Raw genomic sequence first — 12,377 nt, forward strand, 5'->3', positions numbered from 1 at the left:
TTGGAGGGAGGGGTAGTGGTGGTTAAGAGCTGTGGAGTGTGAAGTGAAGGAGGTGCGGTGGGGGGCTGTCTGGATGACAGAAGTGGGCAAAGGTCGGACATCCAGGATCCTTCGGAGTGGAACATCTTCTCAACGGAGCAGATGCAACAGAGACAGAGGAATTGGGAAAACAGGATGGAGTTTTTGCAGGATACAGGGTGGGAAGAGGTGGAGTCAGGGTAGCTATGGGAGTCTGGAGGTTTATAGTAAGTGATGGATTGAGGTTCAGGTTAACACATGTAGAGGTTTAATCTGCATCTGTTCAGATACTGAGAAGAGGCTGTTGAAATTATTGAATATTTTATGACAATTTTCAGAGAATTTTCTTGTTAGGAAGTACTCGAGATGCTTTCGTGAAGGTTTCCCCCTCTCTCTGCCTTTTGTGCTGGTGGAATGGTCCATGTGACGCTCTCAAACCTCCTTCTTCAGAAACCACACCTCGTTCTTGCGACCAATAGGTTTCATTGGAGGGTCGTACCCAGCACAGATATAGAAATCTCGGTGATAGGACGCAACGTCTCCCAGCGCTCCTCGCAGCTTTCCTGCGTGTTCAACCCAGTTAACTTCCTTGGCATAGCCTCCAAACTGGCTGCAAGAAAGAAACAAGACAATGCTCTGGTTGAGATGGAGTTTCAAGGCTGTCCCAATCTGACTGGCCCTTCATCACAGACACCAGCCCATTTCCCACCAACAGGCTGCTCTGAGAGAGGCAGCATTCATTTAAAGATCAAGGGGAAGGCTGGGTAACTGGTCCCAGAACCAACAATGCACAGTACATTATCATTGCCTATGAGGGGCTAGTGGTCAGCTGAGAGTGGGGATTGAGCCAAGCCATCCACAGCCTCACTGAGACTGGCTCAATTTACCTTCAGCCACTTCTGCTGAAATGTGGATGTAGTGCTAATCAGGCGGGGGGCTGCTTTGTCCTGGATGGTGTCAAGCTTCTCAAGTGTTATTGGGGCTGTACCCATCCAGGGAAGTGGAGAATGTTCCATCTCACTCCTGGCTTGTGCCTTGTAGATAGTGGACAGGCTTTGGAGAGTCAGGAGATGAGTTATTCGCCGCAGTACCCCAGCTTCTGGCCTGCTTTTGTAGACACTGTGTTAATGTGGTGAGACCAGTTGAGTTTCTGGTCAATGATAACCCCCAAGATGTTGATAGTGGGGCTTCAGTGACGGTAACACCGTTGAATGTCCAAGGTCAGTGGTTAGATTGTCTCTTATTGGTGATGGTCATATCCTGGCATTTGTGTGGCGTGAATGTCACTTGTTACTTGTCAGTCCAAACCTGGGTATTGTCCAGATCTTATTGCATGTGAACGTGGACTGCTTCAGTATCTCAGGAGTTATGAATGGTGCTAAACACTGTGCATTTATCAGCGAACATCCCCACTTCTGACCTTATGATGGAGGGAAGGTCATTGATGAAGCACCTGAAGATGGTTGTGCTGAAGACGCTACCCTGAGAACTCCTGCAGAGATGCCCTGGACTGACCTCCAACAACCACGAGCATCTTGCTATGTGTCAGGTATGACTCCAGCAACTAGAGCGTTTGTCCCCTGATACCCACTGATTACAGTTTGGTTAGGGCTCCTTGATGCCACACTCGGTCAAATGCAGCCTTGATATCAAGGGCTGTCATCTCACCTCACCCTCTGGAATTCAGCTCCTTTCTCCATGTTTGAGCCAAGGCTATAATGAGGTGCGGAGCTGAGTGGCCCTGGTGGAATCCAAACTGGGCATCAGTGAGCAGTTTATTGCTGAGCAGGTGCTGCTTGATAGCACAGTTACTGACACCTTCCATCACTTTACTGATGATCAAGAGTAGACTGATGGGGTGGGATTGGCCGGGTTGGATTTGTCCTACTTTTTGTGTACAGGGCATACTTGGGCAATTTTCCACATTGTCGGGTAGACACCAGTGTACCTGAAAGAGCTTGGCTCGGGGAGCAGCGAGTTCTGGAGCACAAGTCTTCAGCACAATTGCCGGAATGTTGTCAGGGCCGGTAGCCTTTGCAGTATCCAGTGTCTCCAACTGTTTCTTGATATCATGTGGAGTGAATGGAATTGGCTCAAGACTGGTATCTGTAATGATGGGGACCACTGGAGGAGGCTGAGATGGGCCATCCATTTGGCACTTCGAGCTGAAGATTGTTGCAAATGTTTCATTGTTTTGCACTGATGTGCTTGACTCTTCCATCATTGAGGATGGGGATATTTGTGGAGCCGCCTCCTCCAGTGAGTTGTTTAATTGTCCACTACCATTCACCACTGGATGTGGCAGGACTGCAGGGATTAAATCTGATTCGTCGGTTGTGGGATCGCTTAGCTCTGTGTATCACTTGCTGCTTTTGCTGCTTGACGTGCAAGTCGTCCTGTTTGGTGGCTTCACCAGGTTGATAGCTCACCTTCAGGTATGCCTTGTCCTGCTCCTGGGATGCCCTCCTGCGCTCTGCATTGAACTAGGGTTGATGCCCTGGCTCGATGGTAACGATTGAGTGGGGGATATGCCGGGCCATGAGGTTACAGATTGTGCTGGAGTACGATTCTGCTGCTGTTGATGGCCCACAGCGCCTCATGGATGCCCAGTGTTGAGTTGCTAGATCTGTGTGAAGCCTGTCCCATTTAGCAGGGTGAGAGTGTCACACAACATGATGGAGATTGTTCTCAATGTGAAGGCAGGACTTTGTCTCCACAAGGACTGTGCGATGGTCACTCTTACCGATACTGTCATGGACAGATGTAAATGCAGCTGACAGATTGGTGAGGATGAGGTCAAGTATGTTTTTCCCTCTTGTTGGTTCCCTCACCACCTGCCGCAGACCAGGTCTAGCAGCTATCCTTTAGGACCTAACCAGCTTGATCAGTAGCACTGGTATCGAGCCACTGTTGGCGGTGGACATTGAAATCCCCCGCCCAGAGTACATTTGGTCCCTTTGCCATCCTCTCTGCTTCCTCTAAGTGTTGTTCAACATTGAGGAGTACTGGTTCATCAGCTGAGGGAGGATGGTTTGTAGTAATCAGCAGGAGGTTTCCTTGCCCACGTTTAACCTGAAGCCACGAGACTTCATGTTGAGGACTCCTAGAGCGACACCCTCCCGACTGTATACCACAGTGCCACCCCCTCTGCTGGGTCTGTCCTGACAGTGAGACGGGGCATATCCAGGGACGGTGATGCTGTGTCTGGGACATTGTCTGTAAGGTATGATTCTGTGATATGACTATGCCAGGCTGTTTCTTGACTAGGTTGTGAGACAGTTCTCCCAGTTTTGGCACTAACCCCCAGACGTTAGTGAGGAAGTCTTGGCAGGGTCGACAGGGTTGTTTCTGCCCTTGTCTTTTCCCATGTCTAGGTCGATGCCAGGTGATCCGTGCAGTTTCATTACTTTGTTGAAAATTCATAGCAACTGATACAAACTGAATGGTTTGTTAGGCCATTTAGGGGATAGTCGATGGTCATCCACATCGCTGTGGGTCTGGAGTCACATGTAGGCCAGACCATTAGCGAACCAGATGGGTTTTTCCTGACAATCAGCAATGGATTCAGGGTCATCAGTAGATTGTTAAGTCTATTGAATTCAAATTCCACCATCTGTTATGGTGGGATTCGAACCTGGGTCCCCCGAACGTTGGCTGAATTTCTGTCTGAATAGTTAAGTGATAATGCCGCTAGGGATATCACCTCCCCTTCGTGGCAGAGCATTTTCCTGGAGTTTGAAGCCCAGTCTCACAATACAGTCGGGATAAGGTGTTCCAGCCCAGCTCAGATTGTGGCAGACCAACCCACTGTTTCATTTCCTCACTGACCACCCACCTTAGCCTGAGCTATGGCCACTACAGGGGGTTTAACCCTTTTCTGGATTCACCGACACTTACGTGGAGTAAACAGTGAAATCATCCTGATGTTTGATCACGATGTCCTCATCTGTCGGGTTAGGAATGTTATCTTGAAATTTGCTGGGGATGCGGATTTGAACCTCGACACGGGGTTGCAAGCTGTCACCTTCAGCTGGTTGTACAGTCATACTGACCGGGGCCGACATTCCCATCTGGACACCTGTAAAAACAGCCCTTACACTCAGTGAGAGTCCCCTCTGATAACCGGGGCCGTCATTCCCATCCGGACACCTGTAAAAACAGCCCTTATACTCAGTGAGAGTCCTCTCTGATAACCGGGGCCGTCATTCCCATCTGGACACCTGTAAAAACAGCCCTTATACTCAGTGAGAGTCCCCTCTGCTCCGACACAGATACTGTCCATCCTTCCCTGTAGCCTAGTCCCAGACAACATTCTGGATGGGCCCTCAGCCCCTGTTCATATCTGAACTCACATCAGACTCCGTTCCCCCATCAGCCCCATGCTCCCTGATCTAGATTTGCTCCCTATCTGGAAGTATCTGAATTGTAAATGTAGTTTTGGATTAGCTCCATGGCCCCACTCCTCCCCATAGCTGTAACCCCCGAAAACCCATCAACCCTCTAAGACTGGTCTCAGGTCCTGGCTGCCTCTGACTGGGCCCAGCATTTATTGCCTGTCCTTAACTACCCTCAAGAAGGTGAAGGTGAGCTTCCTCTTGAACCGCTGCAGTCCTCCTGCTCTGGGTTGACCCACGATGTCCCTTAGGGAGGGAATTCCAGGATTTTGACCCAGCGACACTGAAGGAACGGCGACATATTTCCAAGTCAGGATGGAGGGTGGCTTTGAGGGAAACTTACTGGGGTGGGGGAGGTTGGTATTTATACTTCATTTTGTCCTCTAAGAAGGTCCTTAAAATCGATCTCTTTAACCAGTTCCTTCTGTGTCTCGACGTCACATTCTGTTTTGTAATTACTCAAGAAGCAGATTTGAATGGCTCACGGAGTCATAGAGATACATAGCTGGAAACAGCCCCTTCAGTCCAACTCTTCCGTACCAGCCAGATACCCTGTACAAATCCAGTCCCATGTGCCAGCATTTAGTTCATATCTCGCTAAACCCTTGCTGATCACATACCCATTAGGAAGCCTTTTAAATGCTGTAACTGTACCAGCCTCCACCACTTCCTCTGGCAGCTCATTCCAAACACGCACCACCCTCTGGGTGAAAAAGCTGCCCCTTAGATCCCTTTTAAATCTTTCTGCTCTCACCTTGATCTGATGCCCCTCTGGTTTCGAATTCCCTGATGCTGGGGAAAGATCTCAGCTATTTACCCAACCCATGCCCCTCATGATTTTATAAGGTCACTCCTCATCCTCCGCTGCTCCAGGGAAAATAGCCCCAGCCTCTTCAGCCTCTCCCTGTAGCTCAAACCCTCCTATCCTGCTACGTCCTTGTAAAATGTTTCTGAACCCTTTCAAGTCTCACAACATCCTTCCTGCAGCAGGGAGACGAGTATTGCACGCAAAGTGGCTGAATCAATGTCCTGTACAGCCATAACATGACCCTCCCAACTCCTATGCTCAATGCGCTGACCAATAACGGCACGTGTATCAATCCCCTCTTTGCTATCCAGTCTGCCTGCAACTCCACTTTCAACTAACTATGAGCCTGCACTCCAAGGTGATATATGAATGCAAGTCGTTGTGTTGTGTGGTCGATGAATTTGGTGAATGATTGTGGTGAGTTAGCTGCCTTGGTGAGGTACCAGTCCAATTCCTATAAAGCTTGAAACCCAAGCCCCTGTCCTTTCCTGACCATTATACACCAGACTCCCGCAGAATCCCTGTACCTTGTTCATTGGATCCTCCGACATATTTGAGCAATTTCAGTGCTCCTTCACCTGACCCCTCGTCAAATGGTTTCCCACTCACCGTAACACTGGCGTAATTACCACCCTCATACTTGCGTTCCTCGTAGGTCAGGTCTCCCTGTGGAAAAAATCCAAACATGTCATTCGCAAAACTCCTTTAGAAATAGAAATAAACAACCTCCATATAAATTTCACCATTAAACATGCTAATATACTGTAGGAAATCCCAGTGTTTCATTCAGTGGGGAACGCCACTGCTATGTCCTACTGTATAATCCAACGTTGTTGTAGCCTGCTCTACATCAGAGAAACCAAACACAGACTGGGTGGTCACTTTCCAGAGCACCTCTGGTCTGTGCAAGCAGGACCCTGACCTTCCCAAAGCTGATTATTTTAACACCGTGTCCTGCTCACATGCTCCACATGTGTCTGTCCTCAGCATGCTGCAGTGTTCCAGTGAATGCACAGCACAAACTGGAGGAATAACTTTGCATCTTCACACTTTACAGCCTTTTGCACTCAATATTGAGTTCAACACCTTCAAATTGTGAATCATTTCTTCCCTCTCCTCTAGCTTGTTATGATATCCTCTTTTCCCCACTCCTGCCCCCATTACCCCATCTCAAGGGGACTGTCTGTCCTTTCAAGTCTGACAGGAGACACACCATTGTTCAGCCATCCTCACGCACCATTCACTTAATCTGAACTTTCAACATCTTTGCTCCAGCAGCACCTTACACCTACTCTCCTCACCAACCTCCCCAAGTGACTACATAAATGCTGTCCCCTCTAAACTTCACTTCAGCTCTGATGAAGAGTCATCTTGACACAAAACGTTAGCCTACTCTCTATCTATGGACTGTCCAAGCCCTGAAGAAGGGTCCCAACCCGAAACATCAACTTTCCTGCTCCTCTGATGCAGCCTGACCCACTGTGATCCCAGCTTTAGTTTGGACTGTCCCTGTCCTGCGTGGGAATATTCTGTGGAGCTCTGCTGCCCTCTGGGGGCACGGCTTTATAATAACAGCCTCGAATGTAAATTGAATATAATCTGTAACACAGACTCTGCAAAACCTTGCGTGAGCAATTCCTCAGAACAGTAAGAATCATCAGGCCAGTGAGTTGTCAGTTATTGTCACATCTGCCAATGAAGCATTTATAAATCTCACACCCACCCCGTCCCGGTTCTTCAAATCTCTAACCTCCCCATAATTTAAACAAATTTTAACAATTTGGAAAGTTTACAGTGAATTGTAGATGGGGTCAGACTGAACTCCGAACTACACACACATTTGGTCAAATGTCTAGATACAGACACGCTCAGAAACGTGCAGATACATTCACTTTCTACCGCTGGCCTGTTTTCCCTGTTTAACTCAATGGTGTTGAGGCCAAATGTCTGAGGAGTTGCTGTTTCTTTTCCGGAAGCTGGGTTTGTGACGCAAGGTTCCAATTCCTCTCCAAGTGCTACAAGTCAGAGACAGAATGAGACAGGCAGCGCCTACCACCCCTCAGAGACAGAGTTTGTGGTCACTTAATAAAGTGATGGCATTGTGGCCAGCAGTTGGAGAATGGCGGGGTTATTACCACAGAAACAGGTCTGTGTCTCCACCCCCACCCCCTCAGTTACTGCCCCAGGACTCCGTCAAATGTTGAATACTTCCTGAAGGTCTTACCTTGGTTTCTGAGCTGAGGACCTGACAGGGTCGGTTCTCAGTTTGACTGAACAACGAGTTCGTTATCATCCCAAACATGATCGCACTTATGGAAATCTGACAGTATTTTGCAAAATACAATGGTAAATTTGCAGCGCTCTCAGCAGCGACCTTCGATGAAGTTTTCGCTCAATAACGAACTGCCAAGTTGTTAAATAATTCAAAGTTCAGGAAAAGTACTTGGGACACCTTATCTTGGATTCTCCAGCATCTGCAGTTCCTATTATCTCTGGGACACGTTATCAGCTTGTTTTAATAAAATGCATTGTCATTAACCAGGAGGAGCCTGCAGATTAACCCTTGCATTAACCTTTTCAGCAAGTTTATAATTCCAAAATAACCATAAAATTTAGAATCAAAATTAGACCATTCAGCCCATCGAGTCTGCTCCACCAATCAATCAGAGATGGTACTTTTCTCAACCCCATTTTCCTGCCTGAATTCCCTTATTAATGAGAAACAATCTGCTCCTGTTTTGTACAAATGTCTCTCTTTCCCTTTCAAGGGAATTTATCAGCCTCCACCTCAATGTCGAGTGAAATATTGTCGATTCTGAGCACTGTCTGAGTAAAGAATTCACCTCATCTCTCCCTTTACAATCCCTTCATATGGCGCTGGATTTTATTTACTCCAAACCATCATGATTTTAAACATAAGATAACAAAGTGTGGAGCTGGATGAACACAACAGGCCAAGCAGCATCTCAGGAGCACAAAAGCTGACGTTTCGGGCCTAGACCCTTCATCAGAGAGGGGGATGGGAAGAGGGAACTGGAATAAATAGGGAGAGAGGGAGAGGCGGACCGAAGATGGAGAGAAAAGAAGATAGGTGGAGAGGAGAGTATAGGTGGTGAGGTAGGGAGGGGATAGTTCAGTCCAGGGAAGATGGACAGGTCAAGGAGGCAGGATGTGGTGGTAGGTAGGAAATGGAGGTGCAGCTTAAGGTGGGAGGAAGGGATGGGTGAGAGGAAGAACAGGTCAGGGAAGCAGAGACAGGCTGGACTGGTTTTGGGATGCAGTGGGGGGAGGGGACGAGCTGGGCCGGTTTTGGGATGCAGTGGGGGGGAGGGGAGATTTTGAAGCTTGTGAAGTCCCTCTTCCGCACCGACACAGGCCCCAAACCCCACCTCTTCCTCCGTTACATTGATGACTGTATCGGCGCCGCCTCTTGCTCCCCAGAGGAGCTCGAACAGTTCATCCACTTTACCAGCACCTTCCACCCCAACCTTCAGCTCACCTGGGCCATCTCCAGAACATCCCTCACCTTCCTGGATCTCTCAGTCTCCATCTCAGGCAACCAGCTAGTAACTGATGTCCATTTCAAGCCCACCGACTCCCACAGCTACCTAGAATACACCTCCTCCCACCCACCTTCCTGCAAAAATTCCATCCCCTATTCCCAATTCCTCCGCCTCTGCCGCATCTGCTCCCACGATGAGGCATTCCACTCCCGCACATCCCAGATGTCCAAGTTCTTCAAGGACTGCAACTTTCCCCCCACAGTGGTCGAGAACGCCCTTGACCGCATCTCCCGCGTTTTCCGCAACACATCCCTCACACCCCACCCCCGCCACAACCGCCCCCAGAGGATCCCCCTCGTTCTCACATACCACCCCACTAACCTCCGGATACAACGCATCATCCTCCGACACTTCCACCATCTACAATCCGACCCCACCACCCAAGCCATTTTTCCATCCTCACGCTTGTCTGCTTTCCGGAGAGACCACTCTCTCCATGACTCCCTTGTTCGCTCCACACTGCCCTCCAACCCCACCACACCCGGCACCTTCCCCTGCAACCGCAGGAAATGCTACACTTGCCCCCACACCTCCTCCCTCACCCCCATCCCAGGCCCCAGGATGACTTTCCATATCAAGCAGATGTTCACCTGCACATCTGCCAATGTGGTATACTGCATCCACTGTACCCGGTGTGGCTTCCTCTACATTGGGGAAACCAAGCGGAGGCTTGGGGGCCGCTTTGCAGAACACCTCCGCTCGGTTCGCAACAAACAACTGCACCTCCCAGTCGCGAACCATTTTAACTCCCCCTCCCATTCTTTAGATGACATGTCCGTCCTGGGCCTCCTGCAGTGCCACAATGATGCCACCCGAAGGTTGCAGGAACAGCAACTCATATTCCGCTTGGGAACCCTGCAGCCAAATGGTATCAATGTGGACTTCACCAGCTTCAAAATCTCCCCCTCCCCGACCGCATCCCAAAACCAGCCCAGTTCGTCCCCTCCACCCACTGCATCCCAAAACCAGTCCAACCTGGCTCTGCCTCCCTAACCTGTTCTTCCTCTCACCCATCCCTTCCTCCCACCCCAAGCCGCACCTCCATCTCCAACCTACTAACCTCATCCCACTTGCTTGACCTGTCCGTCTTCCCTGGACTGACCTATCCCCTCCCTACCTCCCCACCTATACTCTCCTCTCCACCTATCTTCTTTTCTCTCCATCTTCGGTCCGCCTCCCCCTCTCTCCCTATTTATTCCAGTTCCCTCCCCCCATCCCCCTCTCTGATGAAGGGTCTAGACCCGAAATGTCAGCTTTTGTGCTCCTGAGATGCTGCTGGGCCTGCTGTGTTCATCCAGCTTCACACTTTTTGTTATCTTGGATTCTCCAGCATCTGCCCTTCCCATTATCACTTATCGATGATTTTTAACATCTCTATTAAAACTTCTGTTCAATCACTTTCTCTTTAAAGAGAACAATTCACGTTCTCCAATTTATCCTGGTCACGGAGGTCTATTACAAGTACATAGGCAGAGAAAAAGGGCCATTCAGCCCCTCGAACCTGTTCCATCACTCAATTACCTGTGGCCTAACTATGTCGCCAGTGGAAACATCTCCCTTTATTTCTGAGAATCTTGAGCTGATTGTGAGGCACTTCTTGTTTTAATTGTGAAGAATGGAAATGGATTTATTAAACTCGTTTTAAAATGAATGGTAAAAGTGTCGCTGCTGGCAGCGGTGGGATTCGAACCCACGCCCCCGAAGAGACTGGAGCCTTAATCCAGCGCCTTAGACCGCTCGGCCACGCTACCAGGTGACAAAGCGCCGCCGCCAACACTCACTTAGAGGCAACGCCGAGAGGAAGCGGCTTGTCCCCGGGCGGGGCGGCTTCGCTGACAGCCCGAGGCCGACAAGGAGCAGAGGCCGAGCTGGAGGAGCCGTCCCGCGGGCTCTGGACGGTGCCGTCCGCCGATGGAGAAGCTCGTGTGGCCGCCGCGGGAAGCAGCAGGGGCCCGGGAGGCGAGGCGCTGCGCGGCGGTAGCGTGGCCGAGCGGTCTAAGGCGCTGGATTTAGGCTCCAGTCCCTTCGGGGGCGTGGGTTCGAATCCCACCGCTGCCAGCAGCGACACTTTTACTTATTTAATGTATTTTTAATTCCCTATGGACTCAGAATTAGTCGGAAATTATCGGCGAGTGGAATTAATTTGAAACGATTGCAGCATCTGATCCTTATTTAACACAAACGATAGTAAAAGGTTTTAAGACCGTTTTGTCAACCCTTTCCTTCATGCGGTAGCGTGGCCGAGCGGTCTAAGGCGCTGGATTAAGGCTCCAGTCTCTTCGGGGGCGTGGGTTCGAATCCCACCGCTGCCAGGGTCTGCTTTTAATAAATAACCTGCTTTCCTGACCAGGAAGCGCATCAAGTTTGGAAGTTTGCATTTCTGATATTTTAACCAGCTTCATAGAAGCTGCTTTATTTTCCCAGTTTGGAGCTGAATGAGAACAACTGCATTTATTTTACACTTTGCTTCAGATTTCCATCTGTTCAGAATCACAACCCCTTTTGGGCGCATCACGTCTGAGATGACTCTTCTGTTAAGAGTAACTCACCATAGTCCCCATCCCCTGCCTCTTCCTTTCTCGCACTGAGCCTTTTTACTCTTTAAATAATCATCCAGTTTCCTCCTAAGGGCCTCAGTTGAACTGGCCTCCAGTAAGGTCTGGCAGCTCATTCTAGATCCTGCCGCAGAGTGTAATATAAGTTTTCCTTTGTGTCACTTGGCCTCTTGTGCTCAATCCTACCAACAATTTCACCTGGTATAAACTGTTCAGGTACCTCACTATTCTGAGCGTCTGATTCAAATCCTCCCTCTAATCTACACTAACTATCCCAACTTTTCTAACTGAATTTCTTCATCTCTGGAACCACTCTTGTGAAGCCTAGAACAGTGTATATATACTGTGCCTTCAACCACTCCTGCCATTTTCTCAGATTTATGCATCCTGCACCCTCTTTACAATTGTACCTGTTATTGTATACTGCCTTCTCATATTCTTCCTACAAAAGCAAATCACTTGACATTTCTCTGCATTGAATTTCATCTGCCATTTATCTGGCCATTCCACCATCTTCTCTTTGGTCGTTCAAGGTTCTAAACTGTACTCCTTATCGTTCATAACACTTCAGAAGTTTTCTATTCCCGGATTTTGAAATTAAATCCTGTAATTCTGTTTCATTTAAATATGTCAGGAAGAACTAGAGCCCCAACACTGAATTCCCCGGAGATCCACGACAAATTTTCCCACAAATATTCATTCACCACGTCTACTCCCTGTCAATCAGCCAATCGTGTATGTCACAAAACAGAAATTGCTGGAGAAACTCAGGAGATTTGGCAGCATTTATGGGATGAAAGCACTCTCTTTAAGCTATATATTTCTAATTCATCCGTTATCCTTAAAACTATTCAAAATGGCACTGGATCATATAAAAGCTTTTCACTGTATTTTACTGTTTTTCTCATGTAAAATACATGTGATAATAAAATTTTGATGTTTTGAGTCTAGTGACTCTTCATCAGAACTGTTGTTTCAGATCTTTCTATTCCATTATTAATAATTTTGCTCACAAGTCAGTTGTGTGTAACTGTTTGAA

General features: G+C 48.5%; 1 protein-coding gene and 3 non-coding genes across 4 annotated transcripts; 2 read left to right on the plus strand and 2 right to left on the minus strand.

Annotated features, from left to right (window-relative positions):
- Positions 1-322: 322 nt before the first annotated feature.
- On the minus strand, positions 323-7,730 carry LOC125446987 (heme-binding protein 1-like). The gene is made up of 4 exons (XM_048521056.2): positions 7,445-7,730; positions 5,748-5,886; positions 3,916-4,096; positions 323-628 (listed from the first exon to the last, which is right to left on the minus strand). The coding sequence occupies exons 1-4, from the start codon at positions 7,520-7,522 to the stop codon at positions 451-453; spliced, it is 576 nt and encodes a 191-aa protein (XP_048377013.1). The 5' UTR covers positions 7,523-7,730; the 3' UTR covers positions 323-450.
- Positions 7,731-10,452: 2,722 nt separating this feature from the next.
- On the minus strand, positions 10,453-10,534 carry trnal-aag (transfer RNA leucine (anticodon AAG)). Its single transcript has one exon. It is a non-coding gene; the product is annotated as a tRNA-Leu (tRNA).
- A 225-nt stretch (positions 10,535-10,759) lies between these two features.
- On the plus strand, positions 10,760-10,841 carry trnal-uag (transfer RNA leucine (anticodon UAG)). Its single transcript has one exon. It is a non-coding gene; the product is annotated as a tRNA-Leu (tRNA).
- A 172-nt stretch (positions 10,842-11,013) lies between these two features.
- Positions 11,014-11,095, plus strand: trnal-aag (transfer RNA leucine (anticodon AAG)). Its single transcript has one exon. It is a non-coding gene; the product is annotated as a tRNA-Leu (tRNA).
- Positions 11,096-12,377: the final 1,282 nt, after the last annotated feature.

Source organism: Stegostoma tigrinum, chromosome 38 (assembly GCF_030684315.1).
Source record: "Stegostoma tigrinum isolate sSteTig4 chromosome 38, sSteTig4.hap1, whole genome shotgun sequence".
In the NCBI taxonomy this organism is placed as follows: domain Eukaryota; kingdom Metazoa; phylum Chordata; class Chondrichthyes; order Orectolobiformes; family Stegostomatidae; genus Stegostoma; species Stegostoma tigrinum.